Genomic DNA, 20,839 nt, shown 5'->3' with positions numbered 1-20,839 from the left:
GAGCACTCATAAAAAATTTGGTAAGATTAGGATCATTAAAGTAAAACTTTTGGCCAAATTTGAAAAGTCAGTCTATAGACACAAAACTGTTGACAAATTGAGCAGTAATTATCGATGAAACTTGGCAAGGGAGCTTAAGTTGAGTTACTTAACCAGTTGGTATCAACATTTTGGTAAAAAGTTACAAAAAAATCCCAAAAGTAAATAATCACGATTATTTACATCTGCTCCAGAATTGAGAAATTTCACACAACTGAGTATACCACAGGTTTGAGAAAACCAAGTAGACTCCACATATCAAATTTGGTTAAATTTGGATCATAGAAGTGAGACTTAAGCCAGATTCTTGAAAACTGAGTTTGCGGACACTAAACTGTTGATAACTTGGGCAAATCTTGTTCAAATTCAGTCAAACTTGTCCAGAGACTACAACAAGGTGTCTATAATGGCAAAACAAGCCTAAAAAGTTTTTTTTTTTAACAGAGAAAAGTAAATAATTGCCATTATTTACTTTTGAGTCCCAAAAACAAGATTTTGGACTTTTGAGCTTGTACAGTGTTAGAGCAACATAATACAAGGTCACTAGTCAAGTTTGGGTTCCATCGGATCAATATTTATACATGATAACTCAATTTTCAAGTTGTAGATTAGTCCTTTAGCTCCTTGCAAGGATAGAATTTTGAAATCTCACTTGCTGACTCACTTAGCTCAGATTGAAGAACCAGGTCGCAGGCAAAGAATTGGGAGCTTGACAGGAGCTGAATTCAAGTCAAGTGGAAAAATGGATAACAATCTAATCCGCTGGTTAGATTATTCAAGGCCCAAATTTTCATCATTTCAAAAGTTGCAATCAATTCTGATACATTCAAGTTATAGCTAGTCAAGTCTTGGGCTCTAAAAAGTGTGAACTGCAAAAATTACTTTGGCCCACGTAGTTTTGTCAAGCCGAAGCAAGAGAAAATTGACCGAGCAACATCAAAATTTGCTAAAGGACATCTTTACAAATGAAGCACAACATGGACTAGTCGAGCCAAGAGTTTAAATGCACGAGAATCAAAGCCAACCAATAGCAGTAGCAACACATGCACAACTGCAACAGAGCCAATTTTGCAGCTATATGACTACATTGGAGATAAGATTTTGTATACAGATTCGGAAGGCCATAGGTATCTTACGAGTGGCAAAATCGCACAGGAGCCACAATCCTATTGATCAGAGTAAATCCAAATTCAAAGAACTCCCAGATGTTCACAGACTTTAGTGGAGCTAGGTATTGAAAGCTCAAAGACGAGGTGTAGATAAAAGTGTACAAGATGGATCCAAGTGGTTATCCAGAAACCTGCACAAGCCAGCAAAGCATCCATTTAGTGCATATGCAATCACGATCGTTGTACATGGACTACATTGGTAAAATCTACAATTGAGAGCCAGTAATGGAAGATCCAACAGATCAGCCAATTGAAGCAAGTTTAATTGGAGAACCAAGTCAAAGGCAATATAAAGGTCAGGATGAAGTAGTCTATAGCCTGATGCTCAGTGTTTTAAAAGAAGATGGCAACAAATTGGCGAGTATAGAAGTTAAAACTTCTCAGCTAGAGTTTGACATGATAGAAGCAAATGAAATACCACCAGTCATGGCGTATTGCTCAGGTTGTGGACGAAAAAGTGGATATTTTTTTGAAGCTTGTCTAAGAAATCCAGAAAACAGGGACACATCAACTGTCAAGCAAGGTACAAAGAAAATTGGAAATGCGACCTCGATGTAAGTGCATCTAATTCGTCACTTTTAATGCATCAGATGATTTTGCATTATCGTTAGAAACACCAATAAAAGCACTGCAAGTTCAAAATAAGCATAAAGATGCACAAAAACCTGAAAAGCTTAAAATTGATTCTTTGAACAACAAATTCCTGCATGAATTTGGTCAAGGTGTCCAGATATCACCGAATGTTGAAAAGACTGTTAGGTTTGCAAATGATTTTGCATCCATTACCACAAGTGTGCAATCATTCATGAGTCTAAGGGACACATCAAAGCAGATGATGTTAGCTTTGTATGGCACACATAATTCATATGCACACTGTGTAGACAAAAAAGGGCAACTATAAAAAAAGGATCAACCAGTGTTTGAATGGCCCACATACCAGCTCATAGAAGTGTGTCCAGTGATAGATCAAAAAGGACGGTTCATTTCAGAGGAAAGAATCTATTATAGCCCATCATCTCTAGAGCTGAAGGATATTACCCGAGTGAACCCAAAAATTTGTTCAAAGCCAAACTCTCCTCCATCAGAAATCAAGCTTCCACGTTGTGACCAAGCGAGCATATACTTTGACCAAAACAATTGTAGATATAGAAAAAAGTTTAAGATCTATGATGACTTGGGTCGTGAAACTACAGAAGCTCATATCATAGGAGACCCATGGGATACACAATATCAAAGCAACGATAATGCTATCTATAGCTTGACTTGGGGAATAATTTGTCATGTTTCATGGAGATACATAGGAAACTATGCAGAAGGTCTACACATGCCAAACATCAACATTGCTACCCAAAGTGTGCCTTCACAATCCCAAAAGGTGAGACTAAACCAGAGCCAAACAGTTTTGAACTCTCACAATCAAGCAGGCTATAGAGGTCACCCTAGGAAGGGGAGAGCTACAAATCCATCAAGCTTAGCTATAGTACCAAAAAATGCTACTCCATTTAGAAGCCCAAGAACTTCTAGCCAGGACACCCCTTCAAAGCAAAAACCATTGAAAGATCATATGGTTGTTGGAAGTTTTCCAATGACCCAGATCCCATCAAAATCTGTAAAAAAATTCTTTTATGAAGATCATCAAGGACAAAAGTTTCAGCTGATCTCCACAAGTCAAATTCAAAAGCCGAGAAATCCCATAGTGTTCAAGCAAGTGCATGTGACCAAGCTCACATATGCATATCAAGATACAGACGATAATGAATACAAGCAGGTTCATGACGTTGTACAAGCCCCTATGGATGTTAAACTTGGAGTCAAAGACTATTTGAAGATGATGCAAAGCCTCAAGCTACCAGAACAAGTGATAGAAAAGTCAAAATTAATGAAAGCTAAAGTCCAGAAGGCTACACAAAGGTCACCACTAAAATCTCCTCCGAAGAGACAGATTCTGCCAAAAAGTACAATGGATCTTCTAAGATCAAAAGTTACTCAAATGCAGACAGACAATGCTCAGCAATTGCAAGAAAAAGGTGCAGTATCACAGTCATACGAGTAAACATCCAACTGGAGCAGATGATCAAGACAAAGCCAATATAGAAAAAGTTCAACCCACAGACACTGCCACCACAAAAGCATTGTTGGTGAGAATGAAAAAAAACTCTCAAACAAAGTGAATCTAGATTTCTAGTTAGACAAGAACCTCATGTCCTTTCACACTTGGAAAAAATACGACCAACCACAGCTGGAAGATGCTCTTGAATGTGTGAGCATATTTGGAAACAAACAAGCAAAATGCTGGGGAATCATCTCCACCGCCATTCAAGTAGGTTCACAGATCATCCTCGCCGAATTCCATGTGATCACAACAAAAGATCTTACAGATAACATCATAGTGGGAATGCCAATGGCCCACAAGATGTTAGAGATACGGAGTTCAAACATGACGGAGTCATCACAGACAACAAAGAATGAAGACCAAGACTGGTCACGCGTGGACAAGAGCACAAAGTCCTCAAACATAGTTAAAATGGAGACTGATATCAAAGAAAATTTTATTGAAGATGATTCATCTCCATCAAAAATAACCTCAGAAGAGCTTAAAGCAGATCAGGCATCAGAAGTATAGATCAAACAGAGCAAAGAGCAACCACGAAAGCTATAAAGCAGAGAATGCCACCAAGACAAGAAGTAAAGAAGATCAAAATTGCAGACACCCATGAGGCAATAGGAAGTCCAAAGGTCAGTCAATCATTGCGAACAAAGTCAACATATAGGATTCCTAATGGAAAACAGAGTCTCAAGTCACCTTCCATAGAGACATAGTTAGATCAAGATGAGACCATGTCAGAAGCAAGACAAAGATCTTCAAGAGAACCACCAATGAAGATAGCTATAGTACTCGGTAGTGTAAATGGAGCAAGTGTCAGATGCAATGCCCTATTGGATAAAGAAGTAGAGTGCAATATGATTGCAGAGAACATCCAAAGGATCCTCTAGCTCACTCCATGAAAACATGATAGCAAAACAATGCTAGGTATGCATACAGGTCCAAAAGAAACGGTTGATATTCTTAGCATCCAAAAGCATGAAGAGCAGGTAAATTTTCAATTAAAGCCTTCAAAATAAATGCTTGTAGATGTCATCCTTGGACATCAGTGGATAGACCAACACAAGGCCTACAAAGAAGATACAATGTTGATACTCTCTTTACCAAGTGTTAGCAAGCAACAAATACAGATACCATTAATGCTAGATTCAGAGTTGCAAAAGTCACAAGAATAAACAACAGATCTTGCAGACAAAAGTGGACCTCCACCGAGTTAGCATCAAAAATGTGACAGCATATGCCTCTACATCAAAGAACCCTCATGGATCAGTTACTTCTAGCAAGTTAGGCTTTCAAAACTTCAAGTCAATTGCTGACCCAATTGAAACCTCTAAGAAGACACCCAGAAAAGAAAAGATATATCAGTACAAGTACTCAAGAAATCGAAAGAAAGTAAAGCAAGTGTTTGTTTAGAGCAATTTAGTCAAATTCAATGATTCGGATACCAAAACCTCAGGTAAGGGCATATGAAGTAACGTCAAGTCCCTCTCAAGAGAGAAGACCCACAAGGTACAACCTCGACAATATCCTAGGATACCTAAGCAGCAGGTATACAACATAACAACATCGAAAGATGCTAAAGTCTACCACAACTCTCAAGAGGATACAGAACAAAGACGGATCTCAAAGAATGTTCCTCTTGAAAAAGGATTCTACACACGTTATACAAAGATTTGGCTACCAGTCAACCACAAGCCAACTGCAACTACACCAGACCTGCATGAAGATCTCAAGAACTCAACAAACCTAGAGCTACGCAAAGTCAACAAAGGAGATACAAAAATCATCAAGAGAATTGGATTCTTAAGTCTTCCAATGAACCGAGTCAAAAGCCAGATGACGACAGCCAACAAAGGCCTACAACAACATCAAAAGATTCCTATCAACAGGTCTAATTGGAGAATCAAATAGATAATGGAGTCTTCACAGTCAAAGAAGGACAATTCAACACACGCGAATGTAGATTCGAAGAAGATAAAGCAGGTATGGCAAATGAAACCTTCAATGCCAACTTGGTCCTTCATTAATCCTCTTTTTGAGGATTCAAGCTTACTTTTACCTGAAGAAATGTTTGTAGTAAGCACAAGAATGTAAAAAGTCAAGTTGCCCAGGTGCAAAAAACACTCTTTGGCATAGTTAGAGTCGGCAGGCTGCTGAGCCATAAAATGAGCAAAGCATTAGTCCCAAATCTTCAAGTCGTAATAAACCATGTGCTAAGAGTCGTAGTTATTAGGCTTACTCTCAAGCTAGAAGAGTTGAGCATATTTAAGTCATGACACATGCTGGATGAGATGAGCATACGAGTCGAAGTCTATTAACTTACACTTGGTGGAGTGTCATAGAGTCCAACACTCACGCACAGTGCATAGTAAGATGAGAGCACATATCCTTGACAACGAAAACCATTCTTAAAGAGCTGCCATCTTGCAAATCCATGTCATATGCTTTTATAGCTACACCATCTTTCTAAAGAACCCCTCAAAATCTTTCTTGCACAGCATATTGTTTCCCATGCATTTCTTTGTATGCATATAGGATATCCCACCATTGGACATATGCATTAGACACTTTTTTTTGCTTCCACCTATGCACCTTGAGTGGACTACAACAGGCAACAAACCAATGTTCCATCATGCTACCCTCTCATATTTGCTACCTTTTTAATTCCATATCTATCAACAAATAATCCCTTGAGTACTCTATTATTATTTCCCATGACAATAAGTACTCCAATAATGCGTGTATCCCAAAGGCACGTTTTTCCCACTGGATTTTTTCCCTTTGGTCATCCAAGTATTAGACCCTAATTTAGAACCTTATCATTCTACTTCCCTTGTACATACTTTTCATAAATAAATAGCAACCTCATCATTATGCTATTACAATGGACAGATGCGACATCATCTCTCACATCAAAAAACTTTGGACCTATGAAGATGTTGCTGTAAATTGAACCTCTTCAACAAATTCAACGACAAATGAAGACAATCAACCCATCAACAACCAATCAAAACCTTCCATTGCCTCCACGGACACTTTTCAACATTGTCCGAGGACGGACACTAAAATCGGAAGGGGGAATGTTAACTGAGCCGACGTTAGTTAACAGGAGCTACTAAAGATCAAAGCCTTATGAATGCACATCAAAGATGAATATGAAAAAGCAGTGAAGATTGGAGTACAGACTTTTCACATTTTTTCCAAAATGGCCATGTATTGTAATTTCTCAATTTATTTAGCCATTGTGATAATTGTAACATGTTACGGGCTCAATAAGAGTTCCAAGATGTAAAGAATAGGTCAGTTAGTGTACTTAGATTGCAGATACAATAATTTGTGGAGCTTCAAAGGTCTTGGACGCCGGACATTACACATTTTAGACCTTGGCTAAGGTATAAAAGCCAACTTTGTAAAGTTTATTATTAAGTTTTTGAATAATATAACACAGCGTGAGCTAACGGCGCTCACTTCTTTCCTTCTCGCGCTTCCTACTCCTTCCCTCGTTGTCACATTGCAGTGTTGTCTGTTGCATTGCAACCGCAGGTAAGAGCTCTACGTGTAGATGTAAACATTTCATGGTAGTCCGTAGCCTTTGGCGTCACCAACCCGTGGCCTAATTTTATCATAAGTAGGAATTTAAGCTTGAAAATCATAAAATAATAGGTGGGGTATTGGGGCATCATTGCTAAGCATTCATATGCATTCTGGGTTGAAAACAACTAGGTCAAAAACTCACTGCTATTAATAATCGCAATTTTTGCACTTCATCAAAAGTGAGGTTTGAGACCATAAGCATGTGTGCTTAGGTCTTTTAGTCTGTTGTAAGGTTATTGAGGATGAGTGTAAGAAACCATAAAAGTGTTAATCCAAATGATCAGGAGTGTAGCAGAGCAATTGCACTACCATCCAAACCAAGCTCCAGGTGACTCCGGATATAATCACGTAATGATGCATGATCTCTCTCATCTTGTGGGTAAACTCTGCAAGAGAGTCCAAAGCGCTGAAGTCCTGCTCCAGTTTGTAGATCAAAGCAAAGAACCTATCCCAAGAACAGATCCAAGATCCGCTCCCTAAGTCCATGTAGATGCTCCTGTGTAAGCAAGTGATATGATGTGTCGAGGTCAAGTGGTAAGTATCTATCCACCAAAGATGGTGGTGTCCTCTCTGGGAATGTTGAAATCCCATATGCCATGAGCATGGCCATATCTTTTGTGAACTCCTCTAGTGAGTGCATAGGTGTGTCCATAGCAAACCACAAGTCACCACCCCCTTTGGAGTGGGCAACCGCCAAATGATGGCTAGAATGAATGGATCTCCCAAGGATCAAGGAATAGGATCTCAGGTCGCCTTAGAAGGTACCGTCTCCAAAGTTGTAGCTATCCACAATAACCGCTCAGACAAACATCGGATGGTGTCTTGACAAGCAATGGAGTGATCAACCACACAATAGGCAAAAATATCAGCCTGCTACCCGCCCAGAAAACTCTACTGTAACAGAGATTTCAGTGGGCCTGTACGTCACCGATTGGTATGAGAATGTCGCAGAGGTTCAAATGAGGGGGTTCTTGCAATTCGCAGCCGTTAAAGGACTAAAAATAGAGAAAAAATAGCAAGTAAAAGATGCCAAAAAATGCCGATCTTGTGTAGGTACCTAACCGTGGGGATGGCTATGCAAGTACCAGGCAGTGTTAGAGACTTCCGGGGACGTCTTGGCCGCCCTTGTGTATGCAAGGGCTCAGCGTTTTGCAAAAAAATGCAGCAACCACAAAAACACAACAAGGGCTTAAAAATGCAAATCTTATCCAAAAACGTAGGGCTGATTTGATGCCGATCTGCTGCGTTTTGCTGTAGGGAGGGGGCGCCAAGAGAGGGAGGATGATATTGATGCATGTAGATGAAAAACACAAGGTTGAGGTGTAAAAATGGTGATTTCCTGTGACGAAAGTGCGCAAAAATGCGAGCGCTAGCCTTGGTTTACTGGACCGCAATGGACTTCACTTGTTGGAAATTGATACCATGTGAGAGTGCACGTGTGTGTGTGTGTGTGTGTGTGTGTGTGTGTGTGTGTGTGTGTGTGTGTGTGATAGAGAGAGAGAGAGAGAGAGAGAGAGAGAGAGAGAGAGAGAGAGAGAGAGAGAGAGAGAATAGACCACAAAATCAAGATATGGTGAAGAGGGGGCGATTAGGCCCCCATGACTACCATGAGCAGAAGGCCCAATACACAATGACCAGATAGTGTGGAAGTGTGTACCCCTTGGCCCCATAAATATGTGCCCAAGGGGAGGTAGGGCAAAGCCTGGAAAAATCCCCCCCGAACCAACAAGAAAATGATATATGGAAATTTATGAGGGTGCTCGGACAAAGGTGGGCAATCGGCCCCAAACTTGGGCAGTCAAACCAGGTACAACCTAGAGTATGGGTGGCCAGCCCGGAGACATACTAGTCGTACAAGTATTCTCTAGACCTATGTGAAGCAGCACAGTGGTTTAAGTCTGACAAATCAGCCTATCACTATAGTCAACATTTATGGCCCTTGCAATGCAAAGGATAGAGCCAAATTGTGGATGCACCTTAGGGATTCCCTTATTGAAGGAGAGTGGCTTCTAATTGGGGACTTTAATATGGCTTCTGATTGAGGACTTTAATATGGTGGAGAAAAGCAAGGATAGAACCGGATCATCCAGACTCTTGGCAGGCTCTGAAATAACTAAATGGTTGTCTCTTTATGAGAAATGGGCTTTGATGGACCTATGGGAGGTGGGTCCCTGGGTACTCCAGCCTTCAATATGCCCGTATGGCTTCCCGCCTTTACAGGTGCTATTGCACTTACCAAGCTGATTGGATCATGTCGCTTGCTCTTGGCAAGGAGAAATCCCCTGGTTGGGATGGTCTAACCACTGAGTTCTTCAGAGAGTTCTAGGAGGACCTCAAGGTCCTAGTCACGTGTATGGCTAACCAGGATTTTGTCAAGGGGTCCTTGGATCTCAATGTGAAAAGAGGACTTATCAAGCCTATCCTGAAACGGTTCGATGCTCGTAGCTTAAGCACTGGCCTCCCATAACCATGATGTCAGTTGCATACAAAATCATTGCCAAGGCAGTCGCTCTTAGAATGGCACCCCTCCTCGACAGAGTCATCTCCTCTCATCAACACGGTTTTATCAAAGGAAGGTCAATTTATGAAAACATATTGGCAACAATGGTTGGCATTGAGTACGCAGCCTCACAAAGTAGGAGTGCATTCTGCTACTGCAGCTAGATGCGGACAAGGCTTATGATAGGATTGGGTGGTCCTTCATTGAAGATGTCATGAAATCATTGGGCTTTGGGCATCACCTCTACAAGCTTATACACACTCTCGGTGCTGTTACCATATACATGTGGTAGTGATGTGTGTGAACACACTAGGACCGCCGGGGCATTTTTTCCCTCTTTAGGAGGTTTTTTCCCCTGTGCATTGTATATACGCCCATCACTCTAGGGCTATCTATCTTTCCATTGCACACTAAGTAACACACTCTCTATTGTGTGCCTTGAGTTTCCTTCGTCTTCTCCAAGCTGTGTGTGTTTCTCTGCAACCCTAATTCCGACAATTGGTATCAGAGCAGGTCACGTCCTCCCGGGCTTAGTCGCCAGCTGCTCCAGCACAGGCCTACTCACTTTCTCCGATTTCAGTGAGCTTTGGCGAGCGTTCGTAGGTCGACAAATATTTTGGGAGAACTCAAAGAGCTCGGTCTGCTCAGAATTTTGATTTGGGCTCATTTCGACCTCCGTTTCCACTACAGGCAGTACTGCATAGGCTATTTCGTCATTTTGTGCAGATTTTCTGTCAGTGCCGTTTTCTGCATAACAGGTGCCTTATAGTCTTCTACGGTTTGTGCTATATAGCATAAGTTGTTCCCGCTCCATTTCTCCTATTTTCGGGCAGTTTTCACATCAGGTGCAGCATTTACCATGGCTGACAACAACAACACAGATGTGTTCAAGATGTTTGCTGCTGAGGACAGGTTGGATGGGGACAACTACCCTATGTGGGCTTATATGATGCAACATGTTCTTGTGTCAAAAGGTGTCTGGTACATTGTGCAGGGCATTGATGTACGTCTTGGTTCTGAAGATGTAGGCGATGTTGAGGATGTTGCAGGTCTTGCTGCAAGGATTGCAGCTATTAGAGTTGTTTTGCCTACGGCAGAACAAGCTCGTTGGGATGTTAAGGATGCACAGGCTCATGCATTGATTGCGTTGTCTGTGAAGCGCACCATTATTCCTCACATCCGTTCAGCAAAATCTGCAAAACAGGCTTGGGATATTCTAGCAGGTCTTTATGCAAGCCGCAATGAGGCTAAAATTGCTTTGCTGCGTAAAGAGCTAGAGTCGAAGATTATGCATGAGGAAGATGATATGGACACTTTCCTTGCTAGTGTCAAGGATATCAATGAGCAACTCATTTCTGCAGGTGAAGTCATTTCCGACAGTTCCCTTGTGCAGATTGTTCTTGATGCCTTACCAGATTCCTACCAGACTTTTGCTAGTACTTGGAGACTGATGACCCAAGGAAATCCTGAAGTTGTCAAGTTTGATGCATTATGCACATTGCTGTTGCAAGAGTCACTTTCTAGAAAAAACAGGACTAGGCAGCGTGCAGTTGAACAGGCTTTTATTGCTTCTCAAAGAAAGGGTGGTAACAGTAATGCAGCCACTTCTTATGGTTCTGCTGCGAGTGGCAAAAATTCTGTTCCTAATGCTTCTAGTGGCAGCACTTCGTCTGGCAATTCTGGTGATAAGGGCAAAAAGAAGATGCGTTGCCATTATTGTAAAGCCAATGATCACTTGATCAAGTCGTGTCCTAAGTTGAAGGCCAAAGAGGCTAAGAAGAAAGAGGGTGGTTCCACTGCAAATGCTGGTTCCACTACAAATGCAGCCATTGTTGAGTCTTCTGTGAAAGGAGATTGTGATGTTGATGTTGATGTAGAATGGGCTTTTAGCGCAGAGTGCACTTACAATCCTGTTGTCCATGATGCATGCTTGTCAGTTGCTGCAGATTCACATGTGTGGTATTTCGACAGTGGTGCTACAAAGCACATTACCTCACATCGTGAATTGTTTACCTCTCTCGAGTCTGTCCCTCATGGGAATTCTGTCACTTGTGCCAACAACGCCTCTTATCCAGTTCAGGGAGTTGGAAAGATTGTGCTCACTGCTGCTAATGGCAGTTCCTTCACACTTGTTGATGCACTTTATGTACCTGGGATCAAGAAGAATCTCTTGTCTGTATCCGCACTTGCTAGACTTGGACTTGTAGTCAAATTTGTGGATGACAGATGTACAGTTCATGATCTCAGTTTTGGTGATGAAATTGTTGCATCTGGGCTTTTGTGTCATGGGCTGTATAAGCTCACTTTGTATGACAAGTGTGGACAAAATTTTGCAAATGCTGTTGCAGATTCAAGGGCTATTTCAGATGCAAAACTTTGGCATGCACATTTTGGTCATCTGAATTTTGCCAGTTTGCTGCGTTTGCAGAAATCTGATATGGTTGCTTCTTTGCCGCCTCTTGAAGCACCTGTCAAACATGTTTGTGAAGGCTGTATTCTGGGTAAAATGCAGCGTTCTAAGTTTCCAAAGGATGGTTCAGTTAGGGCCACATGCAGGTTGCATCTTGTGCATAGTGATGTTTGTGGGCCCATGCAAACTCCGTCCTTGGGCAATTACCTGTACTTCGTGACTTTCATTGATGATTACTCCAGGCATGCATGGGTATTTCCGCTTAAAGCGAAGTCCGAAGTTTTTATGTGCTTCAAACAATTTTTGGCTATGGCTGAAAATGTCTCAAAATGTACTATGGGCACCCTCCGTTCCAATCGAGGGGGGGAGTATATGTCTCATGAATTTAATGCATTTCTGGCTAGTCGTGGGATAAAACACCAATGTACAGTGCCTTATACACCTCAGCAAAATGGTGTTGCTGAGAGGAAAAACAGGTCACTAACGGAAATGGCACGATGTATGGTCAAAAGTCAAGCTTTGCCGCATTCTTTTTGGCTTGAGGCCATCATGTGTGCCACTTATGTACTTAACAGGTGTCCTACGAAAGCTTTGCAGTCTATTACTCCATATGAAGCATGGCATGATAGAAAGCCTTCTATTGAGCACATGCGTGTTTTTGGCTGTTTGGCATATGCTTTGGTGCCACAAGTGCAGCGCAGAAAATTGGATGATAAGGCTGTCAAATGTGTTTTTGTTGGTTATAGTGCTGAAAGCAAAGGTTACAGGTTGTATCATCCGCAAACAAAACGTATTCTGGTTTCTCGGGATGTAGTGTTTGTGGAAGATTCTGTTCAGCCCTTGCTGTCATGTACTAGAGACAGTAATGTAAGCTCACAGGACATTTATGACACTTTGTTGCCTCTTTTCAGTGGTGGAAATACGAATGTAAGTTCCAATGAGGCAAATGTACAGCCTATGGGGGTTTCTGAAAATGTTTTAGAACAGCCTATTACTGATGCAGATGTACATGATGTACTTGATGAGGAAAGGGCTGAAAATGAGCAGGCTAGAGGTATGCCAAAATGGCTGGTGCACACTTTGCGTGACAGTAAATTGGATGCACCTTTATCTAGTCGTACTCGTCCAGGCTCTCGCCATGCATCTTATGCATCAGATTGTTATGCTTTGGCTGTGTCTAGTTTACATGATGTTGAGGAGCCTCTGTCTTTTGATGAAGCACAGAATTCAGAAAATTGGATTGCTGCCATGAAATCAGAATATGATGCACTTATAGAGAATGACACATGGACTTTATGTGATTTGCCTCCTGGCAAAAAGGCCATTGGTACGAAGTGGGTTTACAAGTTGAAACGCAAGCCGGATGGTGAGATCCATCGCCATAAGGCTTGACTTGTTGCAAAGGGTTATGCACAACAAAAAGGCATAGATTATGAAGAGACTTTTGCTCCCACTTGTCGTATGACTACTGTGCGTTTTCTATGTGCATTGGCAGCTCATTTTGGTTGGGATGTACATCAATCAGACATTGTTACTGCTTTCTTGAATGGTGACATATTTGAGGAAGTTTATGTAACGCAGCCTCGCGGTTTTGTCATAAAAGGACAAGGGGACAAAGTGTGCAAATGTAAGAAGGCTTTGTATAGGTTGAAGCAATCTCCTCGTGCTTGGTATGAGAAAGCTGACACTCATTTGGTTAAACGAGGCTTTCGTAACAGTCCAACAGAAAGCACATTGTATGTAAAACGTGAGGATGATGTATTTCTCATTGTGGTTCTTTATGTTGATGATTTGCTGATCACTGGACCAAATGAGAGACATATTGCTGAATTTAAGGCTGATTTGAATGCTACTTTCAAGATGAAAGATTTGGGGCTGTTGCATCATTACTTGGGTATACAGTTTAAGCAGTGTGATGGTGGTATTGCCTTGTGTTAGAAAAGTTACATAGAGACATTGCTATGTAATTTTGGACTTGAGGATTGCAAACCTATTGCCACTCCCATGGAAACAGGTTTGAAGTTGAGTCTACATGATGCTGGCGATCCTGCTGATGTCACTCTTTACCAAACTGCTGTTGGCTGCCTCATTTATGTATGCAACACGAGGCCAGATATTCAGTTTGCAGTCTCGCAGGTCAGCAGATTTATGCATAGCCGAGGGTCTAAGCATTGGCAGGCTGTCAAGAGGATTTTCCGCTACCTTAGTGGCACTTTACATCTTGGCTTGTTTTATCCCAAGGGGGGATCATTGCCGCCAAACTTACATGCTTTTTCGGACTCAGATTGGGCTGGTTGTTTTGACACGCAAGTGTCCACAAGTGGTTTTTGTTTCATGCTTGGCAGTTCATGTATATCATGGTTGAGCAAGAAGCAACCTACTGTGGCCACTTCGAGTTGTGAGGCTGAGTACAGGGCAGTCTTCATAGCTACGGTTGAGTGTGTATGGCTCAGACGCCTTATGGCTGACTTGGGTGTTGGACAGGACACTGCCAACACTATCTACACTGACAGTCAGAGCGCATTGGCAGTTGCTCGCACAAAGCACATTGAGGTGCATTACCACTATGTCAGGGAGAGGCTCTCAGCAGGATAGATCAGCTTGGCTTATGTGCCAACACAGGACAACCTTGCAGATCTTTTCACAAAGGCATTGTCTCGTGAGAAGCTTGAAGCTTTCCGCAAAGCTTTGGGCTTACTCCCCTTTGTGGACTGATCTTGTCCTCAGGGCATGGCACTTCCCTTTACTCATGTGCCATCTCTCGTTCACCGCATCACTCCAGGGGGGATTTGTTACCATATACATGTGGTAGTGATGTGTGTGAACACACTAGGACCGCCGGGGCATTTTTTCCCTCTTTAGGAGGTTTTTTCCCCCGTGCATTGTATATACGCCCATCACTCTAGAGCTATCTATCTTTCCATTGCACACTAAGTAACACACTCTCTATTGTGTGCCTTGAGTTTCCTTCGTCTTCTCCAAGCTGTGTGTGTTTCTCTGCAACCCTAATTCCAACAGGTGCGGGTAGCCATTTGAAGCTCTTGTTCAACGATAGAATCATGGGCTCCTCTGAAGCCAAAAGATCAATCAAGCAAGGATTCCCCCTGGCCCCGATTCTCTTTGCTATTGGATCGCATCCTCTATTAACGATGCTCGAAGCTGCTGCTAAGTGGGGGGAAATACAAGGGTTAACTCTGCCTGGTAACCAGTTCCTGGCCAAGATGTTTGCGAACGACTCCCTCCTCTTCTTGAAAGCATGCCCTTAGGTGCTCAGGAAGGCCCTTGAGATTGTGCAGACATTTGTTGTGGCTTCTAGGTCAAAGTGTAATATTGAGAAGTTGACACTGATCTCCCTGACGAAAAATGACTCTTTTGACCCATCAGTGTGGTTAGGGGAGATTGTGTCTAAAGGTAGGATCTTTAGGCATCTGCGCCCCCCCCCCCCCCCCCCCCCCCCCCCCCCCCTCCTTAGGGGTGGTCGCTACTCACAAGCAAAGGTTCCAATGGGTCCTTGAAAAGATTCAAAGGAAAATGAGAAGGTGGGAGTATGTGATGCTCCCCTTCCATATTTGAGTCCGAATGATTAACTCTTTTATGCTTCCTTATATTGCCTTCACTAGCCCGCTCCTCAAAATAGCCAAATGTAACTGGAAGGAGTTTCTAAAACTAGTTAGAATATTCTTATGGAGGAACAACACTAAAACCTCAGCACCGCGGCAATGGGAAAAGTGGGAAGGTATCGCACGTCCGGTCGTCCAAAGTGGCCTTGGAATTCTCAACCCCGTTGTTCATGTTGAGGCCCTGTGTGCCAAGTTTGTGGTCTCAATCGCAAATCAAGGCCAGGCTTGTGCTATCATGACTAAGGATATGATTGACAAGGCAAAACTTTTCTCTGAAGGTGGGAAATGAAAAGGGATCGAGGTGCATAACAAACTTCTAGCCCCTGGGTGGGCTAGCTTAAGACCGAGTGGTATCACGAGAGAGCTGGTGCAAAAATGCAATAGGGCAATGGGGGGGGGGAGGGTGAAGTTACTAGATACTTCGAGAAATCCATCTCGCATTGATCCCCCTAGTTGTCTAAAGTTGTTGGAGTTTTCTTGAACCCTTGTTGGAGCGAAATTGCAAGAAGGATAAACAATCAATGACTACAACAGCTAAGCCACTTCTGGGATAGTAAATAGTTAGCTACTAGGTACTTGTAACTAAGCTCGATTGTAACCCTATGTCCATCAAGGGTCAGCTTGAGCTTGAGATTGATTTGTAATCCATGGGTGACTCTATAATGGCATTCCTAATGGCTTCAAAAAAATTAAAATTCCTAATTCAAAGATTCCCTCAACAACAACAAAAATGATGTGCTAGTGTAGCCCAAAGACAAAGCACAAAGATATGCAACAATGTTAGCTATAGAAAAAGGATGCAACATTGCGAGAGAGAGAGAGAGAGAGAGAGAGAGAGAGAGAGAGAGAGAGAGAGAGATGACACTTTGAAGAGAAGAAAACGGTAAAGGGAAATTAAGGAGAAGAGAAACACCTCTTTATATGGACACAAAAGGTCTTTTGCCTTTCCACCTTCATTTTGACTTTCCACCTTCATATGTTTGTTGACTTTTCACTTTCATATGTTTTTTCATTTCCTAAACTCGACCTTCACTTATGCACTTAATATTTTTTGAGAGAATTTTCAATTTTTTGAGATTGGGGAGACCTAATACCATCACTCACAATTGTGAGTTTTGCAATAAAAAAGAAAAAGAGAAAAAGAAAATAAGTGAAAAAATCACGAGGCTTGTCCATTGAAAATGTACATGGAATGTGTAAGAGCAAAAGAAGGAGATGAAATCAAAAGGTTGAAAATTAATGGGTACATGTAGTGAAATTGGCATTTCATTAGAAAACAGAGTTACAAGAGTTGTGTGAAGAGGACTCAAAGCTCCAAAACTATTTTTCTCTATGTACACCATGGGGCGGGTAGGGATGGAGGATCATGTGCTTTATATTTTTCTTTCTTGGGGGAGGGGGGGCTTGACAAGGGGGCCGAGGCCCCTTTTAGGTGGTGTTTATTTTGGGAGGAGTATGTATATTGATGAGTGATCATACCAAAAGAAAAATCTTGTCCCGCTCATGGAGTTCGGTCTTGAGTTCCTCACCCAAATATGGTCAAGGATTGAATTGTAGATAGTTTTCATCTCTTGAATTGTTTGGGTATAGTTGTTTTCGTGGAGAAAGCCATGTAGCTTTTTGTATTGTCTATTGTCATGGTCGATGTGGACATTGAAGTCGCTATGATAACGCTCACAATGTTGCTATCAATGGTCTCCATGAGGTTTCTCAATTGTGAAAGCAGTGATTGTATTGATGCCTTAGGTGATTTGTAGACATTCACTATGTGGATGATGTTGTTGATGGCTAGGGAGAAGAAGGCTTGTATTATCTCAATCCTCGATGATGAAAAGAAAGATTTCTTGTGCATCTTGATGCAAGTTTTGTGTTACATTGATAGACCATATCCGTTGTGATGATGTATGTGTTGAAAGTTTGGTCTAAGCAAGTTTCTTTCATTTTGTTTTTTCTTTCTTGCAAGCAAAGATGATGAGGTGAAGTTGAGATCGTTTTTTATGTGATTGATGTGTTTTTGAATGGAGACCACATTCAGTGATTGAATTATGTAATGGGTATCCTGTGCTAGACTCAACTGTACATTTAGGTGCTCCCATCTTGTAGTTGTTCGAAGATGGTCAAGCTCTTTCAGCACCGCAGGGTCAGCCCAAATGTGGGTGTTTATTATCGAGCTCAAAATGTGTAGGTTGGTAGGGTCCTTGATATATGATCATGTAATGTAGATCAAACCGTGGGTCCGTATGCCAATAGGGTAGAATGCTAGAGAATTTAAGGTTAGGCCTTGTGATCTATTGATTGTGTGTGGATTGGCGGGTTGTATTGGCAGTTGCTTATTGAAGACTATGTTGAGCTGATTTCTCCCCACTTGGAACTCTTTTTTTGTCTCAAATATGGATGTCCAATGTGGCTCAATGAGATTTTTTAGCAGATGTTGATTTTGAGATCTTTGTTTGTTTCCAATTTTTCTATCAAAGAAAGCTATCCGTGCAACATGGGAATGTCCATTGTTATCTATTGCTTTGAGAATTCCATCAGCTCCATCAGTCCATCTAAAATGTCGATATTCCCATAGCATATTTTAACTATCATTGTTGGCTTTACTTTAAGAATCGTAGCAAGTTCTGCAGTTTGTTGTGAGTTGTTTAGGATGAGAAGGTTCCTTGAGCATGACTTGTGTGGTTTGTCACGTGCCCTAATGACATATGCACTTGTATGTAGCATCTTCAAAACCTTTTGTTTGTGATGATCCTTTAATCTATTGGTAAAGAAAAGATGGGGAGTTGCCACGATGTCAAAGCTCTTGTTTATGTGAGTGGTATTGATGAGTGACAAGTCTTTCTCAATTTGTTTTGCAACTCTGATTCGATTTAAGATCTCTATGAACACTTCATTTGATTGGTGCATGGGTATCTTAATCTCGCAACACTTTATGTGGGAATTCCAAAATGAAGGTGCTAGAATATCAAGTGTGTTTTTTGGATCATTGAATATCCAACGATCATGCACAGAGCTTTCTTGACAGAGGTCTCCGCAAAAAATTACGTCTAGCCCTCCAAATGGTTGAGTGTGATTATGCTTGAGCACTTGAAGCCGTGTATCTATGATATGAAACAATCTATTGCCTATCAAGGATGCCTCATAAAAAACAACAAGCTTGAGATTTATGTACATTTGTGATAGATTTCTCAAGGTCTCATTGGAGAGAGCAATGTTGTCATTGAGCATTAATGAAAGAGGCATAGCTCAATGAATGGTGGTGCCACCAAAATTATAAGCTGCCTTACATCTATAAGCCATTAGCAGTGTTGTTGGGAGGTCAATGTCACTTGCAATCAATGTGTTGTAGTCGAACCAAACCTTGGATGATGGCTCATAGTGTGAATGTCTTCGCAGTGCTATCACCACCCATCAAGAAAAGGTGAATAGGAACGTTTGAATGCACCCTTTTTTGTCATGATATCTTCACAAACTTGTCTTTGTTTTGTGTTAATCTCATGACAAGTGTGTGGTACTCTTCATTTGGGATTTCAAGTAGTTTTACAATATTTTTGTTGTGAGGTCTAGTTGTTGGCAAGTCATGGTCGAGTTCATAATTGAATGTCTCTTTATGACTACCCCTTCTGGAAGAATTAGATGAGGATTGTTGCTTACTACTTGCCAAGATCTCAACTTTCATAAATTTTTTCTTATTTTTAGTAATTGTGCCAATGTTGGACTCAAACTTCTCTCTCCATGTTGTAACACTTGCATCAAATTCAAACTCACTGCATGTGAAAGGGAGAAAGAGCAAGCAAACCTCATGATAATGTCTATCAATGTCGAGCTCTCTATTGAAGTTTCCATACCTTATCGCTCGAGACTTTTTTCGTTTGCGTTGCACACCATCTGAATTGGTAAACTGGCTTGCAAATTTGGCCAAACATAGATGTGATAGATGGTGTGGTCTTTGGTGTATTTAGTGACAAGATCATCAAAGAAAATGTGTGTTTCATGAGGATGAAGCATCTCCAAAGTAGCTCGTCTTTTTAGCAACAATGTCCTTTGAGATTGAAAATCTGCATTGATGAAAACAAACTGTCTGCTAGCGCTATGCAATGGCAAGGAGAGTGCAATATGCTGAGATTTCCTGGTTGTTGACAAGGGCACTCCCAATTTGCTTAAGTCGTTCTAAGGTGGGCAAGTTTTTTTTGCTTGCAATTGTTAAGAACATTTTTTATAGCCTTGCTTGTTGTCGAGTCGTATTTTGTCATGTAGGATGTGCAATATGTTGCAGCTCCATGAGCATTGAAAATAATTGGATATCAATGTTACCATTCCATAAGGTGCACAAAGATTTATTGAATTTTTTTGTGTAGATGTCCTTTGGATGTCGTTTAAGCAAAATTGTAGGTTTTGTGAGTGTCAAAGAAAGTGTCTCAAGGTATGAGTTCTCATCCATAGATAAAGAGTTCAACCATTTGTCAAAGTTTAATGTTGGTTCTTGGCCAAGGCTTACAAGCAATTCATCGAGTCTCTTTTTGCTTGCAAGAAGTATCTTCTTTCTTGACTAAATTGCCTCAATTGGATGCAGTCTAATTGTTTTCTTGTTGATAGGTGGACGAAGAAATCCAAACTGGAAAACTTTTTTATGGCTTTTACATGTCTTCCGGTGCAAATGGGTCTGAATATTTATAAGCTCGTCACTTAACTCATCCTTGTCGGTGGAGATGTACATATCAACAAATCTAATCACGTCGTCATCTTCAAACACGCCAAAATATGGTGCATTCTTGATCCAAAGCAGCCCGTGGTCATGTTGGCCTCCTCTAGGTTGGAATTCAGTCCACGAAAAAGAAGTCGACAATTATGCCAAATATTTTGTAATTGTGTTTGAGCTCTTTCTTAGTGATTTGAGTCTATGAACATAGTAGCGAGTTGTACTTGTGGGATCAGAACGTACTAAGACACGAATGAAAGCACTATTGCTCTGGAAATTACATGCGCTTATTTATGAATTGAGGAGTGTAAGGCATTTATGCAGAGGTTCCCACCTTTGTTCTACGCATGATATGGTGATGAAGATGTGGGTTGACCCACTTGTTGAATCATCACAAAGACATTGCGCTTGAGTTTGGCCTTGTAATCACATGATGTGCACAAAGTATCAAAATCATGATAGCCAAGTTGAGATTGGAGAACCTGCTCAATGTTAATATTACCTTGGATGTCACTTACACACAACTCTTTCCTTGCAGTTTTCCTTTTTGGAGACGAACCCATATAGAGCCTAATACCTTGGCAATGATGATGTTCATGACCTTGAAGAAAATATTCTCAATGTCCAAAGCAAACCGTCTATCTTTATGTTTAAGCTCCCGTTGAGCTAGTCTTGGGAAGTTGGGCATAAGTTCTTTTATGTCCAAA

At 41.3% G+C, this 20,839-nt stretch overlaps 1 protein-coding gene across 4 annotated transcripts in view; it reads left to right on the top strand.

Moving 5' to 3' along the window:
• LOC147462942 (uncharacterized) overlaps window positions 1–20,451 on the top strand; it is a 41,527-nt gene extending 21,076 nt beyond the window's left edge. For 2 of the 4 annotated variants that reach the window (XM_086486214.1, XM_086486200.1), the window contains one exon: window positions 20,030–20,451. In XM_086486214.1, the coding sequence (XP_086342340.1) occupies window positions 20,030–20,100 (71 nt within the window). In that variant the 3' untranslated portion in view covers window positions 20,101–20,451. Of the gene's footprint in view, window positions 1–6,204; window positions 6,766–20,029 lie in introns of those variants that run through there. The other 2 variants (XM_086486222.1, XM_086486207.1) reach the window with 1 other exon arrangement.
• The last annotated feature ends 388 nt before the right edge of the window (window positions 20,452–20,839 follow it).

The sequence above is a fragment of the Adiantum capillus-veneris genome, chromosome 2 (genome assembly GCF_014529385.1).
Source record: "Adiantum capillus-veneris isolate H3 chromosome 2, ASM1452938v2, whole genome shotgun sequence".
In the NCBI taxonomy this organism is placed as follows: Eukaryota; Viridiplantae; Streptophyta; class Polypodiopsida; order Polypodiales; family Pteridaceae; genus Adiantum; species Adiantum capillus-veneris.
This window is presented reverse-complemented; position numbering and strand designations above follow the sequence as displayed.